The sequence below is a fragment of the Formica exsecta genome, unplaced genomic scaffold, assembly GCF_003651465.1.
Source record: "Formica exsecta isolate Colony F162 unplaced genomic scaffold, ASM365146v1 scaffold696, whole genome shotgun sequence".
NCBI classification, from domain to species: Eukaryota; Metazoa; Arthropoda; class Insecta; order Hymenoptera; family Formicidae; genus Formica; species Formica exsecta.
In genome coordinates this window covers 430,119-443,029 of record NW_021853462.1, presented here as the reverse complement: position 1 = coordinate 443,029, position 12,911 = coordinate 430,119, and the positions used below count along the sequence as shown (strand labels likewise).

General features: G+C 29.8%; 1 protein-coding gene across 4 annotated transcripts in view; it reads left to right on the top strand.

The window, feature by feature from the left end:
- The window catches only part of LOC115243193 (ubiquitin thioesterase trabid), a 21,046-nt gene extending 11,175 nt beyond the window's left edge, over nucleotides 1–9,871 (top strand). The window contains exons 1-9 of one of the 4 annotated variants that reach the window (XM_029819978.1): nucleotides 153–457; nucleotides 572–755; nucleotides 1,530–2,542; nucleotides 2,966–3,247; nucleotides 3,761–3,962; nucleotides 4,347–4,624; nucleotides 4,827–5,056; nucleotides 5,520–5,949; nucleotides 6,318–9,871. In XM_029819978.1, coding sequence (XP_029675838.1) covers nucleotides 1,824–2,542; nucleotides 2,966–3,247; nucleotides 3,761–3,962; nucleotides 4,347–4,624; nucleotides 4,827–5,056; nucleotides 5,520–5,949; nucleotides 6,318–6,396 — 2,220 coding nt within the window. In that variant the 5' untranslated portion in view covers nucleotides 153–457; nucleotides 572–755; nucleotides 1,530–1,823 and the 3' untranslated portion in view covers nucleotides 6,397–9,871. Of the gene's footprint in view, nucleotides 1–152; nucleotides 458–566; nucleotides 756–1,529; nucleotides 2,543–2,965; nucleotides 3,248–3,760; nucleotides 3,963–4,346; nucleotides 4,625–4,826; nucleotides 5,057–5,519; nucleotides 5,950–6,317 lie in introns of those variants that run through there. The other 3 variants (XM_029819976.1, XM_029819977.1, XM_029819979.1) reach the window with 3 other exon arrangements.
- Nucleotides 9,872–12,911: the final 3,040 nt, after the last annotated feature.

Below are 12,911 nucleotides of genomic sequence, written 5' to 3'. Positions count from 1 at the left end.
GGGAAAGAGAGAGAGAGAGCGAATCACGCTCTGCGCGCGATTTCATTTTTCTCATTTTTCTCGTCTGTCGCGTGAAATCGACGTGTGCGTGCACGTACGTGTGCGCGTACAGGTTCTCTAACCTACCTACGCGAAGTGGTGTAGGAAAGAGAGAGAGAGAGCGAATCACGCTCTGCGCGCGATTCCCGATATTTCATTTTTCTCGTCTGTCGCGTGAAATCGACGTGTGCGTGCACGTACGTGTGCGCGTACAGGTTCTCTAACCTACCTACGTTCCGAATGCGAAGTGGTGTGTCCAAAAGCATCATTCGTTGGTATACGAATGATACACGAGTCGATTGGATAGTGCCAATTTAAAAGATCTCTCAATGGAGGATAGTCCAGTGTGACGATAGTTCTCGGCGCGCGAGAGCTCCAAGGTGGTTCAGGATAACATCAAGGTTACCGATCCGACGAGGTAGCGCGCCTCTTTAATATCTGAAAATAATACAATTTTAATTTTAAAATTCGTCATTTTTCTTTGTACTGTTCGCGACTATAGATGGAAGTTTCTCGTTCTCCGATAGGTTAGGTTTACTGACGAGAAGCTTCGATGAGCAGAGATAAAGGGTCTAGGGAGTCACGCGGTGTCGCGTGTTCTCCGACTTAACCGAATATAACTGAAAAAGAGTAGATCTAAGGCATTTCGAATTTGAATATTCGAAATACTGATCTACAGATTTGTCTTTGAAGCAAATGAAGAAATTAAGAAACAAGTATGTACATGGTCGTACAAATATTATATTCGTACGCGACATAAAAAGACCATGTGTGCAAAATGTGTGCAAAAAGAAAAATTTAAAAAAGCATTATAATTATACAAACCTAAAGTATTTATATACTGCGACAAAGTGTGTCTAAAAAATAAAGCTATTTTAAATATTAATATTCGTATGAAATAATATGAATTCATATGAAAGCTGAATCAACATCATCTACTTTAAAGATGTAAAGCAAAAAAAAAAAAAGAGTAGAAAGTACAACTAAATCAAATATAATGTTGCGTTATCTTGCACAATGGATATTTAATATAAATATTAGTTCACACACATGTTATGTTTTGTTAATTATATTTTTTTCATTTCCTACACTTTATTTTTTTTCCTCTTCCACATTAAAAAATCTTCTTAACTTTATACACAAAAAGTTTTTAACAAAAGCTGAAATTAACAAAATTGTTACTTTTGTATTTTGCTTATATATATATATAGTATAACAATTTTTCTCTGAACAGAATAAATAAGTAAATAGATTTTTTCAAGTAATTTGAAAGACATTCTGAATAATTGAGAAAAAATTTTGGATAATTGAAAAAAAGTTCTAAAGATACTGCATATTATATGCAAGATATATATCTAATTTAGAACAATCTTCATTTTTTCATCTTGTTCAGGATTTTTTTTATAAATATGTAAAACTTTTATAATAGACTTTATATATGTATGTGTGTGTGTGTCTGTGTGTGTAAATTTTGTTATTTTTCTTTTTAGATTCTTCCACCGATGTCTACATTGGCACATCTCTAGCAGCTTTATCTTACCACAATCAAACATAATGCTGATCACGTAGCATAAATTGGACCATATATAGAAACCAAATACTTAGATACAAATTTCCCAATAGATCATGTATGGCAAAGTGTAGGAAATTTAATCAGAATATTTAGGATATTTATTATTCAGTGCACATCTTTCATCTTAATATTTTCTTCTGCATCAAGAAATACTGTATCCTTCGCAGCAGAAAGACCAAAAACTTCATTGATTAACCTTCATCCAGTGAAGATGACCAGTAGACTCGAGGAAACAGAGCAGAAATGGATCTGCGAGTACTGCACTTACGAAAACTGGCCCTCTTCTTTAAAATGCACTATGTGCAGGGGCGCTAAACCTCTTCTAGGTGAAGACATCTACCGTCTTCGGGATCCTAGCCCTCAAAGAGGTTCCTCCAATGTTGCTTCCGGTCCTGTGTCCCAGATAAGCCCTACGGACAACTATATCTCGCAAAATTATAGTCAGAATTTACCTTCTGCGGGAAAATGGGCCTGTAGCATGTGCACTTATCTCAACTATCAGAATACAACGCGTTGCGTTCAGTGCAGCAATCGCAAGCCAGTCAATCAATCCGTCAATTCGTTAGCCTCGAATCTGCATGAACATTTAGCGCCACTACGATTGGCCGACGGGCCACCAAACTCGGGATCAAATTCCCAGTTGAATCCTTCGCCAATCAATCTCCATCCAGAAAAGTTGTATAATATGCATCCAGAAAAGTGGTCCTGCCATGTGTGTACTTATGAGAACTGGCCCAAAGCGACTAAATGCATCATGTGTGGTCATCCAAAGGAGAAGGATAGGAGGGATAAGGGTACACAAGGAAATGTGGGAGTGATCTTACCGAGTCCCGAAAGGGAACATAGTCAACGAAGCCTGCCGTCACCCCCGCTGCACGCATCCTATATTCATCAAACGCAGAGGGAGGATAATTTAGCGATAGGAAGGAAGTAAATAAATTGTTTTACATTTTGTGTTCTTTGTGAATATTATATAGTTTGGGGAATATGATATAAATTTTTCCTATTATAGTATCCACAATGTTATATATTTCTTGTATATATAGATATAAATACATACAACATAACATGTAATACATATTAAATATATAATATTCACAAAAAAAGACATAATATCAAGAGAAAATACTTAAGGATTAATCAAAATAATGTTGACATTTTTGATTGATATTCTATTTCGAGAATTAATTACATATATATTACATTATAATTATATATTACATTTCTATGAATCTATGTTTAGGTTCGCATAATTCACTAAATATTCATGATATATTCTGTGAAAATATGATATAATTTTTTTCTAAAGATATGTATTATAACACATATTTATAATAATGTAAAACTTTTCAGAGGTTCACATAGGTATGCGGATAGTCGAAATGACAGTCTGTCAACCCCTCAATCCCCGAATAACTGTGATTACGAGCGCCGATTGAAGCAACTGAGACGTCACACCGATTGGTGTTGGCTCAATGCTTGTCTCGGTATTGTCGAGGGTGACAATACTCCCGTCGAAGCTTACCTGGCAAGCGGTGGCGATCCTGCTCGCCAATTGACGCATTCTGAGGTCTTGCTCCTCAATAGAAGCAGCGCGTTTGACGTCGGGCACACCTTAGTGCATTTGGCTATTAGGTAAATAGAAAGATCAAATATTTTAATAAATTAATATATAATATCAATATTGATAAAATAAAACTCATGATATTAATAGATTGAATAAAATTTCAAAAATATAGAGATACGCTCTGCGGTTTGGAAATGAAAAAAATTTGAATACATCAATGAAGAATTAAATAACAAAAATTAGAAGAGAAATATATAAACGTACTAGAGACAATTTTATTAAGTCAAGAAAGAAAGAAAATTAAATGGTTTCTGTTCATAAGAGCTTATATTTTTCTTTCTTTTCTCTTAAAATGTATTTTTATAATAAATTATTTTATTATAGTGTAATGTGTAAAGTGTAATTTTACTATAGTGGAATGTAATTAAAAATATTAATATTATAAATGAAACTTTTATTATGCAAGTCACATTTGAGATATTTTTGATAAAGATAATGCTTTGAGTAGGTCATCGATACTCTGCAAATATATAGAAACCTTTGATTAAATATTTTTATAATTTAATTGGTATAATTTTAAGGTTTCAAAGAGAAGATATTTTAGCAACATTGTTGTCGCAAATCGAGGGTTCGGGTTCGGGCGTGAAAAGGGTACCGAGCTACGTCGCACCAGATCTTGCGGTGCAGATTCGCCGACATGTCACCAATAGTATACGCTTACGCAAAGGTTCCTTCCCCTGTTATTTTGTCACCGATATGGCCACCTTCGCGCTGCCAGCCGAGGTTATTATAATATATAACAAATTAATATATATAACAAATTAATATAAATTTTAGTCGAAAAGTAAGTTTAATTCATTAATAGTTAATGTTTCTAATAAATACCAAAATAACAAAGTCAATATAATTTTTATTAATAAACAGTATTTCTTTTTAAACTTTTGTAAGTATCTAATTTTTATCCTTTAGTCTTTTCTTAAATTTCTTTAAATTTTTCTATATTTTAAGTTTCTTTCCTTCCATTTTTCAAATTTCTACCTTTTGCATCCTTTAATAATTTTCCTTTAAACTTTTCTGAATGTTCAGTATTCGTTCGACGTTCACTTATTAAAGACAAATATATTAATATTATTTTTTTACATATGAGATTGCTGGATATTTTTCAAGGTTGAAGACTTACCGAGTATCGTGCAAGAGCAGATGCTGGAGGAATTGTTAGATAAGGAAGCTCAACAGCAATTAGAAGGTGGTGGAGGTGAACCACCAGCCCTAAATTGGTCCTTAGAAATTACTGAACGATTAGGCAGTCGTTTACACGCACTCTGGAATCGATCGGCCGGAGACTGCCTCCTAGACTCCGCCATGCAGGCAACCTGGGGTGTTTTCGATAGGGACAACGCCCTGAGAAGGGCGCTCGCTGACACCCTGCAACAAGCCGGACAATTGTAAGCGTTTAATAATTAATATAATATAATGTAATATAATTAGTTTAATTAATAACTTGATACAAATATATATCTATATGTAGTGGAATCTAAGGTACTACATAAGTACTACGTAATAATAATAATGCTTGAATAATATGCAAACCGATAAAATGGCTTTTTCAAATGTACGAGTATATTCAAATATATAACATTATTTCAGCTTTTATCCTCGTTGGAGAGAATACGAAGCCTCGCAGGCAGCTAGAATGTTAGATTTTACTTTAGAAGAGACACAATGGCAAGAAGACTGGGAAAATTTGTTGGCAACGGCCGCTCAACCTGGAAGTGCGTTAGAACAACTGCATGTATTTGCTCTTGCTCATATTTTAAGACGACCCATTATTGTCTATGGAGTTAAATATGTTAAGAGCTTTCGTGGAGAAGATATAGGTAAATTAAAAAAAAAGTACTTTGCTTTCGTTTGCTAATAATTAATAATTAATTTCCAAGTATATTCTTAACAAATTAAAATAATTTTATTAAATTAAAATCCTAAAAATCTAAATCATTAAATTTTTAATTTTTTATTGAGAGAATTTATATGTATATAATTTCTTTAAATTTTAAATCTTCGATGGAGTTTTTCAGTTTTTTATTAAAAATATTTATAATTATAATTAAACTTAAATTAACAATTATTTTCTCAAGTTCATGTAAAAATCTAACCTAACCTAACCTAAATAAAAAGTTTTATAAAATTTACGTTTTTCCTTTTTTAAAAACTAAAAATTTTACAGACTTTATATACACACAAAGATTTTGAAGATTATAATCCAAAATTTTTAATCGATTAAAGCTATCGAAATGTATGGATTTTAAGATATAAGATCGATGATTTCCGTCATTTTCGCAGGCTATGCGAGATTTGAGGGCGTCTATCTTCCGTTGCTCTGGGAACCTTCATTCTGCATCCGTTCGCCGATCGCTTTAGGTTACACTCGCGGCCACTTCACGGCATTAGTACCAATTGAGCCATACACCTCGTCCAGAATACCGCCCCTAGCGTCCCATGGGGTAGTAAGTAGTAATAACAGCTCGCTCGAACAACTGCAGATCCAGATGCAAACCACCTTCATGCCGCTAATGGATCGCGAGCATAAACTCTTACCGATACACTTTCTCACGGCGGACGAGATTGGCCGCGAGGAATCCATCTACAAGGAGTGGTTGGACGTGTGCAGGACCGAAGGTGGAATTCTCGTCGCGCACCAAAAGCTTCACAAAAGACCATTACTTGTTGCGCAGATGTTGGAGGAATGGTTGAATCATTATCGTAGATTAGCGTGAGTGATATCTAGTCCTGTTAATTCCTTGAAAATCATAATTATAATATAGAAAAATTTAAAAGTACAATAATTTTAAAAAAGATAAAATAAATTAGGAAAGAAGTGAAAAATCTAAAACTACAATTAAAGAATATTCTTAATAATTATAATTTAAATATGTATGTATATANTAATATAATCATATAATTAAAAAATATCTTTTTTGGTTGTTTTTATTTTCTAAAAAAATCAGATTAATACTAGAATTTATAAAATGATTAACAACTTTTGATGCTTGGAGATCAAGTAGTGAAAATTTAAAAGAGAAAGAGATAGAGATTATATCTTGGCGTGTCTTAATATCTTTTTCTTTTCTAATATTGCAGTCAAACCAACGAAGCACCCTTCTCAAGGCCACCCACTCTGCAAGATTATAGCAGTGATGGTGATACCGAAGATGAATAGTATGGTAATCCTAAGAGAGAAGTATTGCGACTGACATGAGAAGCATCTCCGTTCTCACAAGTTTACTCTCGGCTGAAAATTATGAAATAGCTAGAATTATATAAAATGTAAACTATAATACACGTGAATTCTGTACTTTATGGATAACTTGATACAGAAAAACTACTACGTCCATACATATTCACTGGCAATGTACTATTTAAAAAAGTTGAAAGCTCTATTATATCGCTATTAGTCGCCGTACGAGTAAAATTATGTGAAATTTGAATCCAGATTTATGAACTATCCTGAATATGCTTAAAACCAATACTTAATTATTCAAGAATTAATTAATTATTGATATAATTGTAATAAATTTGAATTAATATGGAATTAAAATAATTAATTAATTATTGAACTATTGCCATACATTATTCAAAAATCCATTTATAATTAAATTACCATAAACTTGCCACACATTTTCAATTATAAAGTAATAAAATAATGCAAATGTGGAAAAACTTTTTTTGTTGAAATTCTTTTTATCTAAAATTATTTTTTTTTCTATATATGCTTAAATAACACTACTCAAGAAAATTAATGCAATAATTATTTTACCAGAATGGAATGTTAAAAGAAATTACAGATTTAATTTCTTGAGGTGAAAGAAAAAAATGTTGAATATGTTATATATTAGCATAAAAGTCTTTAAACAATACATTATATGTATAAGTGTTGTATAATCCATTGCCAGTGACAGTGAGCGAAAGTGGAAAACATTATCGTTTGTTATACATTATCGAGCCGTTTTGCATAATAGAAATTTAATTGTTAGGCTATTGAAAATAACATTTTTTCACAGATAGTTTGTAAAAATGTAATCTCGAACGAGAGAAAAAATTTAAAACTTTCTCACGAAATTGCAGAATTTTGCGAAAACATTCGGATGAATAAATTTTCGAACGATTTTTTGACGCGTGTTCCATTATAATCGAATTCCTCTATTTTAAAATATCAGTTAGATTAAGCTTTCCCGTTACTCTGGAACTGCTTCTTAATTCCCATTTTATTCTGATGGCACACATGCAAAGTGAATGTGTTGCATTCTTTCTTTTTCATTTGTTTTCTCATTTTACATATAGTTACGTAATCATGTGACAAATGTAGTAGAAGAACAGCGCACGAATTCCAGTTTACTGAAGTATAGCTAATTCAGAATAGCGGGAGACAGAATAGAGGAGTTCCACTGCATAATAACGAATAAAATAATACAGGGTGTTGATTTTTTAATTTCTTTTTTCTTACTAAAAAAAAAAAACTATTTAGGCACGAGAAATTTTTGAGTCATTAACTTTTGAATATTATATAATAATCATTTCAAAATTATATTAATACATGTCTTAAATTTTGAATTGGAGATAATGAGATTTTCGTGAATTAGATTAGATAGATGCAGCTAGTTGATAAAATCTCAATCTTCTTACTTTTGGAGTAGATTTTTCTGCAATAAAAATACTTAAGCATAAATTTTGAATTAACTAAATATTGAATTAAATATAAGTATTTCTTCAGTATAACTTTTTTTAGTCAAAAAATATATTACTGAGGATCGATACGGGACACCCTGTACAATCACGCGAATTCCGATACACTCGAGATAAGATCTTCGAAGATAGTAATTTAGAAAAGTCAACAAATTCTGTGTATAATCATTTTAATTTGTTATTATAATTCGCGGAATTGCGTTAAATAGTTCAAGCAGCTTAACACACACGAACAACGATCTGTCCTCTTTTTTAATGATCAAGATCGCGCGATTATCCAGAGCGTTTATCTCCAATGGTATGTTGATAAGAAAATAATAAGTAATGGACTTCAAAATTTGTGCTTTGTGCTCTGTGAAGAAAAAGATGTAGTTTTATTTTTATGCGAAGAATATAATATATTATTATTTAATAATGATAATAATGATGATGACGATATATTAAATTCTCCGCATAAGTGTGGTTCACAATTGTGTTAAATATTATAGGTAACACTATGCGAACTTTTATAAAAAGCGTTGAGGAAAAAATTAAAGAGAGACAAAAGTAGCACGTATGTTTAAGCGTTAAGATTATTATCGAACACCCGATACACGCATTCACTCACTCATTCATACATTTCACATCACAATCTAATGAACGAATGAGCGATTGTAACAAATCTTTAATCAAAAAAGTACAAAAGATATCGCTAGAGACGTTTCTTTGGAAACGCTCTTCTTTGTTTATTCAATATAATAATGATAGTCTTTGTTTCTTATTAATTAATTCTGATAACAACAACAACAACGTAGTGTCTAGTCTTTTTGCATATATATAGCACCAACATCGCGTTCTCTTTCCTTCTAATGATGAATTAATTATTGCGCAATTAAAAGCCACGTGATAAAAATTAGTGAGAAAAAATCGAAAAAACCCTAACCGGATCTAGAAATCGGTATAATTCCGTTGAACATCGATTTTTAAATTTTCAAAGTAAATTTTTAAATATGAAGTTTTATGAAAAAGTATTATTATTAATTTTTCGACTCATTTCTATTATGATTTATCTTTGCATAAAGTATTACCTCTTTTTTCCGATTGTATCATGATTAATCCCTCCATATTCTGTACATAGATTGGATTAGGACAATAGAAAAAAAAAGAAAAAGGTTTTTTTTTTATAAAGATTACGGACTATATGTAAATACATTAATTACATCTATTTTTTTCAGAAAGAAAAAAAAATGAATTATTTGACGAAGGTTTTTATTACAAAGCCTTTGACCAGATTCACGGAAATTATGTCGATTTCCGGATCCCTAATTTAAGGGACAACAGATATAAGTCAATTTCACAGCATCTGCGAATGCGAAAGCGGAAGATTTAACGCTATCATTGTCACTATTGGCGTAACATACATTGACGCGATCATTATCATATTGTTATCATTATTATTCCATTATTAATATATATATAAAGAGTAAAACAAGTCCGTGTTTTATGAAGCTCGTTTTAAAGACGAAATGTCGCATCAATAGAGTAAACCCCACAAACTATGGACTTATAGGCCACATTCTTATTTTAAAAATTCTTTTTTCTCTTTGTCACAAAAATGCGATAATGGTAGCTTCTGTGTGAAAAACAAGTAGCGAGCTTTTTTCTCGTTAATCTCTTCGGTATTAATTATTATTAATTATACATTAGAGCTATATTTAGCATATATTATATTTTCAAATATAAATAATAATCTTATAATCTAATTTCTAATTTTTGAAGAACAGAAATTTATTAATTATTTCTCAATATAATTTAATATAGAATACACTATTTAGTTATTATTAATAATAATTGATATCGAAAAAGGTAATTTTGAGATTAACTTTCCATTAATTCTGAGATTAATTCTTGACGGGTACAGCGAATCATGTCGAAAAAATAAGAATAAAATGTTAAAAAAAAAAAAAAATTAAGAATATAACATAATGCTCGGCGTGTTTTCTTTTTAAATACGTCAAGTTTTCTCAATCTCTCGTTGCCAGAATTTACTCTCGGCAGGTGATAAAATATAGAGAGTTTTAAGAATCTATTCTCTAATCGCGGGAAACGCAGATAGAAAAAACTCATAATTTTATAATTTGATTATAATTCTTTCTATATTAGATATGTTTTCTTCAATTAAATTAAACTTCACAAACTTCTTTCATCTTCCTAAAAAAAGGTACCTATTTTTTTAATTATAATTAATTCATCAATGAAAAATTATAATGTAAAAGATTTTATGTTAAATCATAACTGTTTCTATTCTTTAATTATTTCAGATATGATACACCAGAATTGTCAATAATTTAATCATTTTAAATTAGAAACTATAAAATTTAAGGAAAAATTACTCTTTTTAATAATTTTTTATCATATTTGATTTCAAAAGTATTTTATTCATAATGTAAAATCTTCATTTTAAAAGAGGAATGATAATCGTTAACGAATTACAATCCACAATTTTTCAAAATAAGATTTTTAAATCTCTTAAATTTTACAAAATACCTAATATAATTTATCTTGTTACTTAAATTAAAACTTAATTTTCAAGTTAACTTACAATTTCATCATGATCAATAAAAAAATTGTGACGAATGATAATTCTTAATCTTCGCCAAGAAATTGGCTACGGATTCACCCAAGAATTTTAAATTGGACGCGATGACGCGGTTGGTCTAAGATTCCATATAAAAAGAAGAAATTAATATTAATATAAGAGAGAGAAAGAGAGAGAGTTCAAAGTTTCGATATCTAAATTATTCTTAATAAGTATCTTGCGCATTTTTTGTCTTTTAATGCAAGCTAAGTCGTGTAAATCTGAGATACTCTTGTAATAATACTCTCGTAACGTGAGATAGCAAAGTCACTCATTTGTAGCGGCGTTTCAATCCGACTTTATGTAATTTCAACCTATATATAAACAGTAATGCTAGTCGAACGGATTCGTTCGTCGCGAATATTGTGTTTATCGACTATCAAAAATTTTATTCTGTGTCACAGCAACAGAGAAAATAATTTAATATTAAAAACCGCATTACAATATGAAGCACCATCTTATTTCTCAAATTTTCTATGGAAATTGAAAGAAAATATTACAAAGAGAGAGAAAGAGGAGAGTAAATATAATTAAAAAAACAGATATTCATAAAAGACGATTTTTCGCGAGATTCATCATATAGGTATGTATATTTGAGTCTTAATATTATGTTAATAATTTAACGGATAAAAAAGATTCTTCATTTATATTTAATTAATAAAAGATTTAAAATTAAGATTTTTCATTATAATTAATAGAATTATTAATAGAGCACTACGCGTTAATTTTTACATAAGAAATACTTAACGTTGCTTTAAATGATAATTTCTGTAAAATGGACTTTCGGCTCTCAAAAAGCCATTTCCACACATATGTAAGAAGCTCCTTGAAAATTCAATTAGAGAAGTTAAATCAACCCAAATTAAAAATTAAAATTATTAATTGTGGCTATATCACATATAAAAAAAAAATTTCGCGTAAAAGGAAAATCGAAAACGAATTAAATAAAAAATTCATATAATATTCATATAATAGTAAAAATTATTTATTGATTCTAACATTAATTTTTGTAGAATCTCTAAAGTTGTAGATATTTTAATTAATTGCTTAATCATTTATTTAAATGGAATTTGATTTTCGGTTCCGAGATAAGTTTCTTGAAAATGGAATGTCCGTCACAAATGGACTGTCTGAGTACGTATTTACTACCTACTCTGGTCATCGTCGATAAATTTAGTCACGTAGCTATGTAATATGTAAGGGCCTGCGAAAGAGCAGTTCATCTCTTCCTTTCCGTATCCCTTTCTCTTCCCTTGTCGGTGAAATAACCCGGGAAAACATGCAAGATTTCTCCAAAATCTGCGTTTCACTCTGCCTTAGTTATTACCGTCTTAATCTTCGCCGAGACTCATAACAATAATATTTAATAAATAATAAGAATAGTAAGACAAAAATAGAATCATTACTTTTTCTTTTTTCGTCCAGGAAAATAATTTGAATAAACACGCAATATTTCCAAAAAATCTATCACGCATTGCATTGGATATTGAAGTCTTATTTTATATTCTTGCAAACTATAATTAATAATTAATAATTAATACATGTTTTAATCAAAATAATGTATACTAAAACGTAATAAAAAAAAAATAATTTGTAAAACTAATAAAAAGAATGATAATTTCATGTAATATTTCTAAAAATATATCGATGAATACTTTTAATAGATATGCTGATAATATTAATAGTAATAATTAATATATAATAATATTCCATCCATTATATTTTATTAATTAAGACGATTTTTCCCAACCCATCTTAATATAAAACAACTCTTGCGTTGAGTAAAATCGAGAAAAAGCAAAGCATTCGGAAATTTATAGAGAAGATAAAGAATATGTGACGAGAGAGATTGTACACGAATTGATGTCATTCCAATTTGCGAAACGACCCAGATAACAAGAGAATCATCTTTTTTTTATAGTTGCAGAAAAAGCGTGACACAGCTGTGTATTATATTATTTTTTTACTTTATGAATAGCTTTTTTTACAATATAGGACAAAAATCGGAAAATTTATTTCCAAACATCTTAAAACCGCATTTTTATAAAAATAGGGAATACTTTGTAATTAAATAAACACAAACTTAATATGACTATCAATTTTATATAAATTTTGTGACTTTAAATGTCAAAAAATATTGGGTATACGTATACATACGTATTAATGTATGTATTAAAAAATAAATAAAATGCTATCATATTATTAAAATTGATATATAAATATGAAAAAGAATTTAAAAATATTTTTTTAAAATAAATTTTTGTTTTCAACTTAATAATTAAGAAATTATGAATTTAATGATTGGATAAAACAAAATTTTACGAGTGTATAAATATGCTGATAATTGTTACTATAACTATTGAAAAATCTCTTAA